At 40.2% G+C, this 18,299-nt stretch overlaps 1 protein-coding gene across 38 annotated transcripts in view; it reads right to left on the bottom strand.

The window, feature by feature from the left end:
- SLMAP (sarcolemma associated protein) overlaps nucleotides 1–18,299 on the bottom strand; it is a 90,425-nt gene that overhangs the window by 8,313 nt on the left and 63,813 nt on the right. For 23 of the 38 annotated variants that reach the window (XM_063164718.1, XM_063164707.1, XM_063164699.1 and 20 more), the window contains 5 exons: nucleotides 17,946–18,266; nucleotides 16,984–17,101; nucleotides 16,531–16,702; nucleotides 14,998–15,132; nucleotides 8,535–10,477 (listed from right to left, as the gene is read on the bottom strand). In XM_063164718.1, coding sequence (XP_063020788.1) covers nucleotides 10,388–10,477; nucleotides 14,998–15,132; nucleotides 16,531–16,702; nucleotides 16,984–17,101; nucleotides 17,946–18,266 — 836 coding nt within the window. In that variant the 3' untranslated portion in view covers nucleotides 8,535–10,387. Of the gene's footprint in view, nucleotides 1–8,534; nucleotides 10,478–11,471; nucleotides 11,562–14,997; nucleotides 15,133–16,530; nucleotides 16,703–16,983; nucleotides 17,102–17,945; nucleotides 18,267–18,299 lie in introns of those variants that run through there. The other 15 variants (XM_063164720.1, XM_063164701.1, XM_063164721.1 and 12 more) reach the window with 2 other exon arrangements.

The raw sequence follows: 18,299 nt of genomic DNA, 5'->3' as shown, positions 1-18,299 counted from the left end.
CTGACCCATTGACCCTTCCCTTCCTGATGTGCCCCCTACCCCATGCCTCTCCCTTGCATTGTGTGGGAACATTGCCCAAAACGTGCTGGTTTCCCCTCATTTCCTTCCTCTCAAGACACCTGGACCTTCCTCCTGCAGGCTCCTGCCACCCCTCATGCTGATAAAGGCCAGGCCAGGGGTTTATTGTCCAGGAAACCAAAACCAGCCCAACATCCAGCTCAGGGCTGCTGGGGAGCCATGCTCAGGGACAACACGGCCACCAGGGCCTTTATGCTCTGAGGGTGACAATTTATTTCAGCAAAACCACCCTGACATATTTGAGGAAAAACAGAAGCAGCAACTACCAGCAAGGACACCCCCAAGAAGGCTGTAGGGGAAGTATTTTCCACCACAAAACATGTTTTGAAATGTATTTGGAATTGGTGATTTAAGTCTCAAGCTGTTAGTAGAAGAGCCCTGCTTAAAACAAGTCAGTTTTGCATGCATTAAGCAACGCAGCACAGAAACAAAAGAAAAAATCCTCTCCAGCTTCAATGCCAGGTAAAAAGTTATTGGGAGGCAGCCAATATATTTGGGGAAGGTTTTTAAACACCCTCTTTCAAACTAAGATGCCTCAGCAGAGATCTGTGCACACAGAACACATCACAAATGGCAACTCCAACTTCACCCTTCTCACACACTGAATTTTAAAAGCTTAAAACACCTTTATCTAAATCTCTGTCCTGTTAAAATGCATTGAGAAGCACAAAGCTTCATCCCACTCAACCGGAATGTATGGATAAGTGGAGTTCCTTGCTCTGCTACACCAGCTTGTTTCTGCTCCATGACCACTGGATTCAGAAATCCATGCAAACACAGCTTTGCTGGTCACGGAATGTGCACTGTGAAACACAAACTGATCACAGAACAGTCTGAGTTGGAGGGACCCACAAGGATCATTGAGCCCAACTCCTGAATGAGCCATACAGGGACCAAACCCACAACCTTGGTCTAACTAGAACCTGCTCTGAACAGCTGAGCTGACCTGCCCCAGAACCATTGCACAGTTTGGACTGAAAAGGAACCTTAAAGATAATTTCACTTCAACCCCCTGCCATGGGCAGGGATACCTGCCATTAGACCAGGTTGCTCAAAGCCCCATCTAGCCTGGCCTGGGACACTTCCCAGGGATGGGACATCCATAGCTTCTCTGGACAACCTGTGCCAGGGCCTCACCACCCTCACAGGAAGAATTTATCCCCAATATCCAAGCTAAGTCCATCTGTTGCCATGTATGCTGGAGTCCAGCTGAAAGCCAGCCCCACAGGGCAGAGCAGAGCACACTGAGATGCAGGAGACAGACAGACAGACACTGCACTCACTGGTGGGCGTGCACAGCCTGCTCAGATGGGTGCAGCCCGTGCTGGGCTTCAGCCCTGTCCCACTCTGGACACTGCAGACCCGGAGGCAGTGCCAGCACTGTAAAGCAGCAGCCAGAGCACAACAAACCACCCCAGCCTGGGACTGCAGAGAGCAGCTCTCAGCTGCAGGGAGGCAAGGCCATTGTGTGTGCCTGGCTCTGCAGCACCAGACACAGCCATGAAAGAGCCCTCCTGACCCTGAGACCTCCCTGGACACGGAGCTGAGCCTGAGCTGCTTCTGAGCAGGGGAGATTCCTGCATGCAAGACTGGGCAGCCACAAATGGTGAAGGACTGGCCTTTCTCACTCATCAGTGAGCTTCTTTTTATGGCTTCTCAGCTTTCAGTATGAGGAGCAGGAAGAGTGAAGTGCTGGTGTTTGCAGGCAGTGCTAACAGGATGTGACTCTGCCCTGACTCATCATCCTCTTTTCTCCTGAAGAGGAGAGGGCTGCTCACACCTGGGCCATGGACACCTATAGCCACACTCATCAGCACAAACCCACTGCTTCCCAAACTTGCACTTCAGAGGCTGCAGGAAGCGACCTTCACATCACACAGCTAGGACTTTATATTTTCAGAGGATCCTCACAACCAAAAGGACTGAAGGACTCCAAAATGCCCTCAAAATTTAAAGAATAACACAGCGGTTTTCTGAGGAGTGTCTGAGCTAGCAGGATTGCACTGAGGTATTAAGTCCAAGAAATTAAAGCATTAAGCCACACAGCTGCAGAATATGACTAAATACACAATTATTGTTCTCTATTTTACAATTGAAAACTTACCATGTTTGAATAATCTCCAGTGAAATGTATTTCATGGGAACGGGAAACAATTTGCATTAAATGAACCAGATGAACACCACTGTTAGTGAGTCCACGTGCACACGAGCAGGACTGAGGTGCCTCAGCTGAGAATTATCTCTGCCAACACCGTGGCTCATCTTCCATCCTGACAAACTTACACCAAAGATTTCCCTGATATATTTCCCTGCCCATCTAAGGCAGTCATTCAGTAGCAGGGATGTCTCACAGGCTCACATTCCAAGCAGATGCAACATCCTACATATCTGACAAAGCAATTCAGTTCTCACCAAAGAAACATCCCAGAAGGGCTCATTCAGATGGAATTCTTCCAGTATTTGTTTTTCAATTACTGGAAGAAACATCACTGTGAGGTAAATGATTTTTTACCACTCAGTAGATTTCAAATGAGACACACCATATAAGACACCAGAATTTTTTTTGTATTTGTCTACTAAACATCCTCCTGAACAAGGGCATGGATGTGCTAAGGCACACCCTCACTTGCTGCAAAGGCAATCATGTAAAGTAATAATATGAGAGAGTGTTAATATTTAATGTTAATATTTATAATATGATCATATTTATTTATTTATGATTGGCTGGGACATAATTCTTCTAAAGAAAAATTACAGTTCAGGGAAGTCTGCAGGGGAAGGATGCAATATATAGCACAGCCACACCAACACCTGGCCAACCCAAGGCTGGAAGTGCAATTAAAAAATGACAGAGAAATTGCTGCAGGCTATGTCTTTGCTTATGTGTCACTGCAATAATTACAAAATGGAAAAAATAAAAAAAGAACAATAAGTGTGTCTTACAATGGCAGCTACAGTTGGATTCCAGTCAGGCTCTGCAACAGAAAAACTGCCAGTCAGCTGTGGCTGCTGCACTTAAAACAGAAACACCAAATGCCTTGAATATCACACCCAGTGAGCCTGGAATATTGATACTGCACCTTTAGAAATGAGCAAACTTTATCACTCCCTTTTACCTGTAGCATTACTCAGGAATAAACTCATTCAGGGTCTAAGGAAGAAGCTCTGCACTGGTGTTGGGAGACAGGAATTCAACACAAACTTGTAACACATCAAGTGCTACCAGGAACGTCCCATGAAGAGCAGCAGATATATTTATCACCTTTTTAGGCTTCCTTCCCCCCAACCATCTACTGCATCTGGAAGAATGTTTTAATGCCAATTCTGACTTTAACTTTTTAAATTGAAAAATAGAAGAGTTAAGTTACCTGGGTCTTACACCAGGACTTACTGCCTGCCTGGAGTGAAGCCATGTGTACTTAAACTGCACCCTGGGGTGGGATCCAAACCACACAGTCTCCAAACAGGGAGGAGACTTTCCTTCCTCAAACTTGCTGAAATTATGTGAGTGACTCACTGAATGTCCTTTTCTTGAGTCAGCACTGAAACAGAACTCCAGAATTCCCTTTGATTTACAGTAAAGATAAAATACTGTAGGATTGTTGGTCTTTCTTAAAGGATGATCAGTGACTGCTCCCCTGAGGATGTCTCACCACTAAACCCACTTGACTCTTGCACAAACCAAGGCTGCATTCCTACCCCGTGCTCCAGCCCTTCCCTCCCTGGGTTCAGACCTGTTGGAGCCCAGCTTTACCATGTCACACAGAGGAGGGAAGGTCATGTGGCTGCAAATCCCATTTGCACAAAGTAAACAGGTAAATAGATTCCAAGTTTGAAATCAGTTTTAATAAATTCATTAATTAGCAACTTGTCTTCTATCCCAGTAAAGCAGAGTGTAGCAGGTTCAGAAGTTGGGGATGCTGAAATTTGGAGTTAGGCTGAATGAAAGACTATGTACAATACAAATCAGCTTTCTGTTGTGATGTAAATTTATTCTCATAATTTTTACCATTTATTCATCCCAAAAGACATATTGCATATTTGGAACATTTTTAAAGAAAGAGCCACTGTATTCAAGACAAGAAGTAGTTTTGTCACATCAAAACTGATGACATACTCAATAAAATTATTTTCCAGAGCAAGAACTCCTTACAAGAAATATAAATAGAATATAAACTTCATAAATGATCTAGCATGAAAAGACTAAAATAGCAAATTCATTCCATACTGAAGGCAGTACTTTACCATAGTGTGTGTGCGGTGTTTCTAAAAAAAATAAATCCATGTCCCAACAGTGGGCACTGAAACAAATACAGGTAAGCTTTTGGTTACATTTTATTCCAATAGAACAGAATGAATTTATGACTTCACTCTTTTGTCTCAGTTTACTGACTAATATGATCAGGTAATAAAACATTGCTTTTAGTTTAACCCAGGCTTTGGATTTGTTCATCAGACACGAGGAAGGGATGACACACTTTGGCAGCACATTGGCATTTTCAGTGTCTCACCTGACATAACACAGGAACTACCTCTCCCTGCCAACATCTCCACTCCCACAGCTGAGAACCATTTACCCAACAACCTCAATTACACCCACTCTCTCTCGTGGCCACAGAACACCAGTGCCCATGTCCTGCTCCACACATGCAAGCACCAGCCCAGAACAGCACGGACACACATCCACATCCCTCAGTGCCTTGGGGCTGGCACACAGCCAGCTCTGGGAATGATGCTCACGGAGCACACCGAGAGATTCAGCCACTGAACAACCTGGAATTTGAAATGCTTGGAGAGGGAAGTGTCAGAAATGTGCAAACAACACGATGGGGCTGAGGGAAGACAGTAAAATGTCTGATCCTGGGAAAAGGACTGGCTTTGCTTCATTCTAAGATGTAAGCAAATCATAGAACAATCTACAGGAAGCAGTCAGCAAAAGATTCAAGAATATAAAATAATTCATACCTGTCAAAGCATTTAGAAAATAAAATTTCCCTTTTCAAAGTTTTTTAAAAAATGAGTTTATTAGTGTTATTAAACCAAGACTTCTGGAAATCATGACATTCCAATAAAAGCGATCACTACACTACTATCACTGTTAACTAATAATGTAGAACAACTGTCAGTTTGTGAAAACTAAGTGAAGGAATTATACTATGAATATTTTCCCTATTGTGCATGAGGGATCAGCTTTTCTCTCACTACTGTTCAATAGTGTATGATCAATAGTCCAGAATAAAGCTTCAGGAACCATCCCTATAAAACCTAAAGGGAAAAAAACCTCCTTCAATGCTGTGCTGAACAGTGATGGGAACAGGCTGCTGCTTGGGCCTGCTGCCTCCAGTGGTTTTACCAAACAATATTGCAAAGTCAGATACCACAGGGTGCACCTCATACTGGGGTGATGTGAGGAGTACAGTGATTTGATTGACAAGGTTAAATCTAGAAGCTAGAAGTCAGTGAATCCCCCCCCAAAAAAGTTCTGGCAGACAATCAAACAAGAAAACCAGAGCAGGATATAAAGCTTATTGTCTATTCATATGATGTTAGCAGGGTAATAACTGTAAGGACATGTTCTGTTCTGGCATCTACACATTTGCAAAATTAAAAATTGTTTAAAAAGCTGACAACAAAAACTAGAGGGATGAAGAAAAAAAAATTAACAATTCATTCATATAAAGAAATATTGGAAGTTATGAACATGGTATGTCAAATCCCTGGATCAGAACAAGATTTGCAGCAAAAGAACATCCTCCAAGAGAGATGTATTGGAGTTCCATTTTTGGAAAGCAAAGCAAGATGAACTGAAACAGAGGATTGGGGATTGGTTTGGGGTTTTTTTGAGAGAACAGTAGTTGCTCACGTACCTTATCTAGAGGTCACTGATCCTTTTTCTGAACTTCTCAAAGCAAGAATTCTTTTTTTCTAACAAATGCTGAACTTCTTGACATTCTGCTGCTGCTGCTGAAATCAGACTGAAATTTTATGACTGTGTGATCCAGATTAATGATGAGTTCCCCTTACCTTTGCAAATGGGAACTTGAGCTGTAATGTCCCTTCCCATCAAAACCTGTGTTTCAATTGCTGATTGACCTTCTACTGCTGGGAGCCTTTAGTCAGACACTGGTAGCACCCAGCTTTCAAGCAGGAATGGATGCAGCCTCTCTCTTCCAAGCAGAAGAACTTGGCTCTGGTTGGACAAACCTCTGCTCACTTTCAACAAGTTTCTACAAAGTAAAAACCCAGGAAGGCCAGAAAATAATCCCCTATACTGCAGCCCAATTCCCCACCAGAGAAGAAAGAGGAATTCTGTGTTCACAAGCACGTGCAAAGAGGGACTGGGATGAGCAAATCAGCTGGATCTGGGGAATTCAATGCAGCTGTTTGCAGGAAGCAATCACTCTTCAAACAGACCCAGAGGTATATGCAAGAGAGAAGGAAAGAATATGGCTTGTAATTCTGTTTTATGATCAATTGCTATTATTAATAGGAGACTCAAATAGGGGACTCAAAATTTTGAGGCAGTTGCTAATGAAACACTAATGGTGGATGAACAGCCAGAGGGGTAAAAGGCCCCTGGTGAAACCTGGCCAGCCCCACTTGCAGAGCCAGTGCAAAGGACAGTGGCTTCCCAAAAGCCATAGTGGTGACCTGGTGTTTTAGAGCACTCAGATGCTGCTGGTGGAATGAATTCGGCAGTGGATTTGTCATGGAAAAGATTCAAGCCAAAGAAATGATTCTTGCAAGTGGCAGAACCCTATGGATTAAGGCAGGAGACATTCAAAATCTTACATAAAGCACACAGAAGTCTGGAACAGGTAACATACTTCAGAAGACTTGATTAGAAAAATAACTTAGGGATATACCCCAAAAATACATGCACAGGTGATTGATTACCTTTGCTTCAGCTATCAGTTATCTGATACTAAGTCTCACTGTTTCATGAGAACTCTTGCAATAGATTGTGCAGGCTCACAATTCTCCATTTAGCACCAAAAAAATCCAGACATTCTGCAGAAAGGATGAGGCAAAGACTCTGGAAGAACGCATTTAATTCAGCTACAAGGAAAATCACACTATATTTTGTACATATTTGTATTTTTAAATAAAAGGCCTGATATTGTAGTCCCCACGTAGGTAAATTCTTTGAGAATTTAAAAAAGGTGCCTCAGTCAAGACACCAGGACAAATCTGAAGCAATGTTCACATATTCTAAGATTTATACTAAATCTTCCAAATTGAACTAGCAACTGATAAAACAACTTTCTAACTTTGCTACTATGAGGAACCTTTTTAAAACCTCAAACTTCAGTGCAAGCTCAGAGCACTTGTTTTACAAGTGGAGCATCTCACACGTGTGAAAAGCTGCTTGGTATAGAAACTCCAAGGCTCAGCTAATCAAGCCTAACAAAAGAAAGAACCTAAATATGAATGTAAAAGAGCACACACATTTACCATTAAAAAAAGCAATAAAAACCCAGAAAGGTTTGTGCAAGGAGTCCTTGCAAAATAACTCCACTTGGTGTTTTAGTATCAAAGCACTGAAGAACAGCACCTTCCCAGTTACCCAACCCTTCTCCAGGGATTCTCACAACAGAAGAGTGAACTGTGCATTTGAGCTCATTCCTCATCATTTGGAACATGCAAATGCCAAGAACTCCTGGAAAAGGCACTGTATTAGGGAACCACAGGTATACTTGTAAGCACAAGCCCCCATGCAACGTGTACTATGCACTGTGTATAGAATATAAATATGCATACATGCATGTAAGGAAATTAGAAATATTCCTCCTTTAATACAATCATGTTCAGCCTCAAACTGCAGCTCTCTGATGTGCTAAAGACTTTGGAAAACACAACCTTTGTCTTTAATACAAGGACAAATGAAGCCCCAGGCAGACCTGCTGTGCGGGAGGGCCCCCCCAGCTGCCCCCAGGGAACCTGGCACAATCTCTGCTGCCATCGGGGAGGGACCCCCGTCTCTGCCAGGCTCCACCTCCTCAGGCTACCAGCACAGGAAACAGTAGCTGAAACAGGGACAAATGGGGAGTTTGAGATGCTGAAGAGGCAGCATCAGGCCCCCTTCCCCCTGCAGGGCTTTCCTCTATTGCCCAGGACCTGCTCCTCCCAGCTCACCACCCCTGCCACGGGCACATCCACCCTGCAGCTCCAACACCTCTTCCTCTTTCTCCATGGCAATATGCTCCCAAGCCTTCCAGGACTCTCTCCTACTCCACTTCCTTCTGAAAATCACAGACAGAGGGATCAGCTAGACCAAAACTTAAACCAGCACAAATGTGAAATAAAAGGTAAAAAAAAAAAAAAAAAAAAAAAAAGTTTTTTACTCTTACTGGACATGCTGCAGACATTGTGCCTAGTAACTGTGGCAATATCTAGTGCAAAAGAAACTTAGCATGAATCTCTTGTTTTCAAATGACATTCAACTCAAACATGCATAGGGAGAGTAAAGTTATTTTATTAAATCATGCACATCACGTGTGTTAGTGCAAATAGTTTAATCTGTACTCCAGAAATTCTATTGTATTTTTATATCTTTACAAAATAGATTTAAAACAATTAATTACTTAAAAAAATGTAATTCTGAAGTTAAGCATTTCAGAACAATATTTGCAATAACCTATATACAAGAGGTACTAAGTACCACTGGCATACGAGTGTTCTGTGGTTGGGTGGCTTCCTGCAACTGAAAAGGATGAAAAGGATGAAATGAATGAACTAAATGACAATAGTTATTTTCTACAAGTCACTTGTGGACTATTTTCTTCAACTAATAATCCTCCCATTAGCAAATCCCACGTAACTTAAGATAGAACCTTTAATTAAAGGACAATGACCTTAAAACCTCACAAAGTAAATTATATACTAAATTTCTATTTAAATATTTAAACTATCTGTCGATTGCCATAACATTCTTTAAAGCCAATTGAATTGCTGAGATTACCTCCCTATTTTGAAGTTTCCTTTAGCAGAGCCATATCACTTTACCATTCTTTAACATATTATTTAAGTCTTTAATAAACTTTTTTGACAGAACTGTTGAGCTGAACAAGACAACTACTGTCTACATTTAATTCAGCACTAACTACAGTGATTCCCACCACAAGTCAGCAAATAGCAATAGTTATAGTACTTAGATAAGGAAAATAAACTTTGTAATGGGGACCACTGCATCATACTTACAGCCATGTGATAAGGAGCCACAAAATTTTACTACCAAATTAAAATCATCTTCACCTGACAATGCTTCATCAGGTGTATGATTCCAATTTTGTAGTATTTTATGTATCTAGATTTTCTCAGCTATCACAGACGTACTGTAGCAGTTCTCTTAATAAAGTTACGTCCACAAAAGCTTATTCTGAAGAGCTTCTCCAGCTCAAGTCAGAAGGTATCAAATGACTGAAAAAATAAACTGATACATGTGATATGTGAGAAGGTATTCATACTTTTAAAGAAGGTATCTCTTTAAATATATGAAATTTAATAAATTACATTCAAACTAAAGTTAACATAAGTTGAATCAATGCACTATGTCCATCAAATGACCAAGTACTTGCTCCCAGAAACACCTCAGTTCACTCAAGAACACACACATGCTTACACTCGCACACGCGCACACTAAATACTTGAGGCTGGTCTTCACCATCTGCATCTCTATCTCTTTAAGGCTGGACATGAATTGTGTTTATTCCCAAAACCCATTAATAAAGCAATCCTTATGAAAGAAAAATATGCTTCCTTCGAAAGGCGTAGTAAGAGAATTTTCTTATGTCTTGTTCCCAACAGCTCAGTGACTAACAGCAAGTAAAATGATACACTAGTTTAAAAAAAAATAGATCATACTGAAAGGCACTGAGCATACTGCATCTGTTTCCCAAGTATCTGCAAGGTTACTTGGCTTGGATGTCCAAATCAGTATTTTCCTTTTAAGTCTAGCAATCGGATTCTAAAGTCAGTGTCCACAACCCTAGCCATTATAAATAATTTGGTACCAAGAAGCCTGCTTTAGGCCACCATTATAGTATTCAGAATCCCAACATACTAATTTAAAACTTGCATGAAGTTGTAAGCAAAAATATTGCTCACAGAATGATGAATCACAATTTTATTCCCTCTTTATAGACAGATACATTTTATACAGTTTAAAGCAAATGACCCTACTGCTGTTCTCACGCAGAGCTGTGCTGTATTAAGAGGTAAAAAGGAAGATAATTAATCTGTTTTCCCTCAGTATATGAATGTTGCCAGCTTCTAAAGGGAGGACGGTGTATGGATTCAACAACAGTTCTCATGGAGAAGCTCTGGTTAGGCCTGGGTACAGCACCACGGCTGTTACAGCAACCAAAGCTGCCATCACAGGCATCCAAGGCCATTGTCTCTGTGTGGAGAGAAAAAAGAAATCAATATCATATTTGTTCTAATTCATACTAATCAGTTTACCTGGTGGTTCCTGCAAGTCCTGAGTACCTGTTGGCAGGCATCACTACAGGGTCACCCAGGAGCCCTGCTGCAGGCTAGTCCTGACCTGGAGCACCACAGCAAACCACGTTCCTCTAGCACAGCAACTCCACAGCTCTTGGGGACTGAGGATGGGCTGGAGGACTCTTGGCAGCTCCGTGTTCCCAGCTTTGTTACTGCACACACCTCAGAGAAATCTGCCACTGAACGTGCCAAGGCTTGAGATGTTTAAAGCATGGCTCAAGGCTACACAGAGGTTTATGCACATCTTTAACTTTTGACTGTTTAAATCCAGATCTGTGACTTCCTAACAACACCATTTTTAACAGACTGTCACAACATTGCATGACAACAATGGCATTTTAAGAGGAGGACACACTGAGAGACAAGAGAAAATGCAAGCTGAGAGTTCAGAATACAAACCAACCACCTATTTCTTGTCTTTTTTCCCCGTCTTTCCATCAACAATAGTGAGAAAAATAAAAGTGTTTAGAGTCAGAGAGGAATTTCTTAGTCCATAGATAGGAACCAAAGCTTGTTGAATTTTATTATTAGAGGCAAACTCTTCATTTTTCATAGTTAATTAGGCAATTAAGTTTTCTGACAAGCCCTAGCATTGCAGCATTGTGCAAAAGGCAGCCCATTTGCTAAAGACAAACTGAGACCGAGTTAGAAGAGGCACATTCAAGTACCAGTTAGAAAAAAATTCATTGTTAGAATTCAGGAAATCACAGAGATGTTAAATGATTAGTGGATTGCTCAGCTCGTCAGTGTCAACAGAATGGCATATTAAATGAAGGGTTTGCTTCAGGTAGAGAAACACCTGTGAGCATTTCACCATGCACTATTTGATACAGAAATGGCACAAACAGGTGAGGGACAAACATACATTGACTGAACAGTAGTGCTTGTACCTTTCGCTACCACAATGGGCCGTAACACCAATACAGGAAAGCCAGGATTAGGCCGATGAATACGGCTGGGACGGGTTGTAATATGGAAGGCTAAAGAAGGGAAGGGATATTAAAAATCACTTTGTGCTATAAATCAAATCAGGTAAAGATGATTTAGAGAGGGGAAAATAAGTCAGTAAGTTTTGTTTTAAGTGAAATGTATTAAAGACATCTAACACATTATAGCATTGTCTAATCTGGTATACAAAGTTAGTACACCATTCTACTCAAATTAACAAGGATGTTTAAAAATAAAGGGAAGTAAGCAGAAAATGTTCCAAGAAACCTCTAGTCACAACTTGGAATTTAGCACTTGAAAACAATATGAATGTTAAACTGATTTGCCTGTATCTTATTTATAGTTGGTTTTAGTTTTTCTAAGTAAGAGGAAATCCTATTTGGATTTCTTGAGAGATGGACTCACACCAAATATTGGTTTTTTCAGCTATTTTTTCATTCCTTGCTAGTTAGCCTTTTCCATTTTCCACCACCAGCCTCTGGAAAAACCATCTTTTTTCCTCCATTAGTGAATCAGTTACAGCTATGTCCACAGGCAAACCCAGTAGTTCAGACATTTCCGTGGGATTGTAACGTGACTGTACAATCCACATCCAGTTACTACAAAGCAGAGAAGCACATTTCTATCAGAGATACCACAAAGCTCAGCATCTCTGCCAGGTCAGCAGCCCTGTAACCAAATGTGATTCTGAAAATTGATCAAATGCTGCAGCTGGGCCAAACCAGCAGCTGGCCAGACTGCAGGGTTCATCCAGCTTATGGCTCCTCAGAACCATCCACACTTTTTCTCAGCTATGTTCTACTCATGGAAACTACTGCACATTCTGGATGGAACAGCCTCCATCTGTGATACGAAAAATTAAAAGCAAAAATGGACCTAAATGCTTTTAATCTGTCCTTGGAAGACATCTGCTTTCTCTGTATCCTACTCTATATATTTGTGCACACACAAAGACACACAGAGGTTAAGGTCAAACCATGCCAAATATTTTTAAAACTGTTTGTGCTGAAGCTACCTTGATTTTGTTCAGTCAAATAAATAAATGATAAATTCATGCTTAACTTTTCTAAAACATGGTGATTAGTAAGTAAAATCTCATCCTGTTTTGAATTTGTAGGAATCACTAATTCATAGAACCTCCAATACGGTTCAAAATACAGGAACATTAGAAGGTATTCTAGTCTTGTTCAAATTTTTTTTTCAATCAAGGCAAATACTTAACAGAAAAATTATGTGTAACTGTTGAAGACTTTTTCATGCAAGATTATTTTTGTGTCGCAGGTGCCACGAATCACAGTGCCACCTTCCCACAGAAAGCCTGTTGGCAGAAATAATCACAGCAGTGTTCAAAAAGTGCCAGAGGTTTAAATCAACCAGAGCAGCTGATGTTCTCAAACCACTGAGATCATTAAATCTGTTGTGTAAAGCGCATCAGGAAGTAACCAGTGGCTACAAGCATGCAGACACAAGTGTGCACCACACCGCTAAGCATTTCAAAAACACAACGCTGCCATAAAAAAGTAAAACTTAAAAATTAAAACTTAATATTTAAATGATATCCCAAATGGAGTACAGAAGCCTTGTCTTCTGTAACATTTGATGATTCACCAAACAACTTTGTAGATATCTTTTTGTAAGTTATACACATTCTTGGCAAATGAAACCAATGATAAATATCCATCACATTCAATGAGAGCACCTCCACATTATTAGATTTTCCCCTCATAAGCTTATCAATACATAACAAATCCCCCTATTGTCAAGGAGCATTTAACTGCATGCTTCAAAAAAATTGTGCATCTTTTTTTAGAATATGAAGATATGCAAACTCAGACACAGATGGGCTGCAAAAAGGAACAAATCCCACAGTGGGAAGTCACTTTCTGTCCTCAGAAATGAAGTAGCAGATAATGATTCCAGCATAAAGGGGCAATGGTACTTGAAAAATTTGACCTTGGAACTCAGCCCAGTATCCATGATGTTTGAAACAATCCCCAAGATGGATATGTTTTACATTACTGACTGTGAGTAATGTTTGGTGAGCAGTGAGTTTGCCCTTATATGGAGGATGCTCTTCATCACACCCTGACCTCCAGGTTTCAACTGTCACAATTAACTCCTCTTCTGCAAGCAGCTTTCGGCAACTGCTGCGGTTTCTGCTTTCACTTAAATACTCACCTCTAATTCTCCCTAAAATTTCCTTTCAGTTTTTCCACTCTTATCAGGTGCTCCAATTTCCTTCACAGTATTTCAACCCTTTACTTTTTCCCCTTTTCCACTGATCATTTTGATTCTGAGATTAATCTTTTTAACAGGGCAGAAAATTTCACATTCACAATTATTTATTCAGTGTGATCTCTTCTATTGAAATGGGGTGGGGTTTTAGTGTGGTTGTTTTTGACTTCTGCTTTAAATAAGTCAAGTAACTCCGAGCACTACAGAAAAATCCTAAGCAAGAATCAGGTTCCAAAAGAATGATGAAATCATATTCCTGAAAATATGTCTGAAAAAATTGAGAAAGGCTTTGAATTCTTTTCATCTTTGACAGCTCCATGATGTTCAAGGTTTATATTCAAGAATTAACTATGGCAAGGATATTCATACAAACTTTAGGCATCCAGCTGATTTAGAGGATAGGACCTGTAAGACTTTGCTGGTAGTCAGAGAAACAGTTTGCTAAATTCTGTTACAGAGCATTAATATCCTCCTGTTTTGTACTGTGCCTTACAGAGCTGTTCACCCTGCACTGGCCACAGAGGCAGTACAGGAAGACAAAACCAGCCCCCCCAGGGTAGAGAGGGACCTAAAATAAGGCTATGACCACCTTATAATGTGTCTGCCACACCCTTAACGTTTGGAAGACTTCAGAATCTCAGTAAAATAAAAAGTTTCCTCTAGTTGGCAACTCAGTTCTAATGATACAACCTTTCAATTAATTGAAAACCAGAAAGCACTGTTTTCATTAGTGAATAGAAAGGACAGTTCAGCTGTACTGCCTAAAGCATGAGCCCACCAGAAATAACCATGGTTAAGAAGCATAAGCAAGAGTAAGGTGGGAACATCCATTGTAATCAATACCAATAAAATGAGAGCAGCTTGAAAAGGTTTACTCAATTCATTTGCATACAGGTTTGTCAGCTTTTGCCCCTGTATCATTCTTTGAAATCAGAAAATTTTACTTAGTTCTGGTTCACTAGTATTTAAGCCACATATTTTCAAGAGAGCAGGTATCTAAGGACATACTTTAAACTGTCAAGCAACTGTAAATTTAACTTTTATGTGTAATTGTAACAGTGTAATGATCTGCAAATCTGCACAGGTAGGACTAAAATGGAATTTTGCATAATATGGTACCCATTTTTTTCTCTGAAAGTCCATCCTTTTCTATATGACTCTTCCACATTCCTTCAATCAACAGAATTTCTAGTGTCATAACCTGACTTCCCCACATATTTGGTACAGACTTACATTGTTTCCTTTTTCTTGTAGCAGCTTCAGGTTTTCTTTACATTGTTTGAGCTCCTCCGTGAGTGACTGGTTTTGTTGTTCAGCCACCTCATACTTGGCCTTCAGCTCTGAGAGCACAGTCTGTGTTCTTTCATACTAAAGACAAAGAGAGAACAATGTGAGGACCCCTGGACAGCCAGCACATGCTGACATCTGCTTAGCACACAGCTCCCTTTGCTGTCATCTGCCCAGACTAACTCGCCTTGCATCACTGCACTCTCTTTTCATAAAAGCAGGGCAGAATTTAGATTTCCTTTTTTTCTGAATTAAATTTTTTTGCCCAGCTTGGCAGAGCTAGGACTACCAAACCCAAGGAAATACAAAGTAAATGCAAAGCTTTAATTAATCTCTCATACCAGTTATTCATTATCATATTGGAAAGGACTGTAAAAACTACAAAGATGAAACAAGAAATAGGGGAACAAGGAGTCCTTCACATTTGAATAGCGGTCTTACATCTAGGCTGCAGCTTACACCCCTCTAATAGGTACAAAATTCAACACTCTGTATGAAGTAAATCAAACCCTCTTCCACACAGCAAATTCAAACATAAGAGCAAGGCAGGCATAAAAAAAATTATGCCACAATCCTCAGTGTGGGTCAAGCACAAACAGTACTGGGTGAATGGGACATGTTCCTACAGAATGGGTAGTTTTTCCTTTTTCAAACCCACATTCCATTTTTCCAATTCTAGCAGTCCTCCTGACTGTGCTTAGTAAGGACAGAACCAATGACCTTCAGTACTGGCATTCACCACAAATTTAGAAGATGAGGCATCTTTACAAATACTCATCTGATTACAAAACAGAGATTAGGACAACTGGGATTTTCAGATTCTGAGAATTGTAAGGAATGTGACATGAATGAATTAATCATGGAGTAAACAAGAGGACTGCAAAAGAAACAAAGAGCAGTGACTGGGGAAACATTCAAAATGTTCATAAGAGGAAGTAAGTTAAGTGCTGGAGACTATGGCCTTGTTCAGACAATCTTTAGAGGCCAAGCAGATTAAATACATGCTCAGAATGCTGACTCTTCCTTATGCACTTACAAATCTATTAAGATGAAAGATCTTTGTAAAGAATATGTAGTCCCATTGTCAAACAGAAGAGTTCAAATCTAACTGGGAAGATTATACTGTGAAAATTAACTTTGACTCATAACAGCTAAAGAAACTCTGGACCACGATATTCATGAAAACTGTGAATAATGTTTTACCTAGCTAAACATCTTAAAAGTAAATTTGCTACAGTAATGCATGGAAGTAAAGTTTAGGACCTTCTCAAAGAACACATGTATTTACCTTCAGTCTTCCCTTTTAGATTTGACTCCCAGTTTATATTTTCATAGCTACTATTTAAACTGCTTGCAATAAACATTTGAAAAAATTTATTTACTAGAAAAAGTAAAGAATTAAAAGCCCCTTTTCTTTTAGCTTAAACAGGTCAGTCATTGGGCATTACATTCTTGCAAAATGGAAATAGTTCATGTTACCTCTTTCTGAAAATCTTTTGCTTGACTTTCAGCTTCACTGAGTTGAGTTTTCAGACTGGCTGCATCCCGTTGATGTTTTTCTCTCAATGATCCCATCTGATTTTCAAGTTCCTTCCGAGACATTTCAAGAACACTTATATCGCTGGTTAGTGCTAAACTCTGTTTCTGAGAGCTGAAAAACAAAACCCAATTGATTCCTTATGCATTTTAAATTTACACAAACTGGCGCTTCTCACCCCTGAAAGCTTACCACATTGGTTTTGATGTGTAAATATCAATACAGACCATTATTGCCTCCCTAGAAAAGTGCTGACACAAAAGGCTGGCCATGGTCTTGCTTTTAAATATATGTCCACAGCTTGCTATGTATAATTAACTTTTGGGAGGAAAAATCACCATCAGCAAAACTCTTCAGCTGCTGTGGTACCCCCCAGACAAACCCTGTGCCCTTACCTAGAAAGCTCCTTCTCTTGTCGCTGAAGTTCAGATGTAAGTGAAGTATTTTCCTTCCTCAGTTTAACACATTCAGCTTCCAGAGCAATCCACTCTGCCTTCAACTTTTCAAGTTCATCTGCAATGAATAAGTTAATTCAATTAAGTAAAATTATTTCATGACTATCTCAAGGAACTAATAAAGGACCTAATAAATGGAGGAAAAGCTGGTATCAGCCATACATCTCAAATATATTTGTCTGTAATCATGTCACATGGATTCTCTCATGAGCACCTGTAAAACATTACATTATCTTCTACTGTTATAAGGTTTATGACCCAGTGCCTGACAAGTTACTTTTTTCATTAAAGCTTTTTCTAAGGCACAAAGAAGTAGAAAACAGTCTTTTTATGGGTCAACTCTAATATTTTAGAAATAGTGGTAGAAAAGTATATTTGAAGAAAATTTCCAAGGCTTCAAAATAGCAAGAGAATCACTAATACCATGCCTCTGTTTCAAGGAATAGAATGTTTAAAGCAATAAGCTTTAGTGACACTTTTGTAGAATTAAAAAGTCAGGAGCTCCCCCTTAACAGTCTTAAACTATAGAGAAGTTACACAAGTCCTCTTGGAAATTTTTTGGCAGTATGAGTCCCTCAAACTGTAAAAGTTTTCCATCTTCTCTATGTGGAATTACACTTGGTCTACTGATGTCAAAGAGTAATTTAGGCATAAGTTAGTTTAGGCATAATTGATAATAACTCTTTAATGAAGCATGCAAAACGTCTTTTTCTGTGTGCACCACAAGCCTTGGTGCACACAGATAAATACATACAGGTGTGTACACACACACACACAGACACACACAGAGTGAATGACTACAGAGGGACAGAGAAACAGTGATTTGAGTAACTGGCATCCACCACAGTGAGCAGCAGGATGCTCTGGTAGCCATGCTCTGGGACATCCTTTCAAGCAAGTACCTTTCAGGCGAGAGGCCTCCTCCCTCTGCTGCTCCTCACACTGCTGGCACTTGAGCTGGAACCGGGATTGCAGATTGACAATTTCTTTTTCATAGTCCGAGGCATCGTTCCTCCAGCGGTCAAGCTCCGCTCGCACCGTCTGCAGCTCAGCTTGCAAGGCAGAAATATCTGTGTCTCGTTCTGAGGCTGCTTTTTCTGCTACTTTCTGAAGTGACAGAATCTCATTTTGAGCACTGACTAGTTCATTTCGAGTGGCTGAAATTTCATTCTCCTTCTCCTTGCGAAGATTCTCAATTTCTTCCTGTAACCTTCGCAACTGAGCTGGAAAGCAGACGTTCATTTCAATATTTTTTC

This window comes from Melospiza melodia, chromosome 10, assembly GCF_035770615.1.
Source record: "Melospiza melodia melodia isolate bMelMel2 chromosome 10, bMelMel2.pri, whole genome shotgun sequence".
NCBI lineage: Eukaryota > Metazoa > Chordata > Aves > Passeriformes > Passerellidae > Melospiza > Melospiza melodia.
The sequence above is the reverse complement of the archived record's forward strand: the minus strand, read 5'-3'. Positions and strand labels throughout refer to the sequence as shown.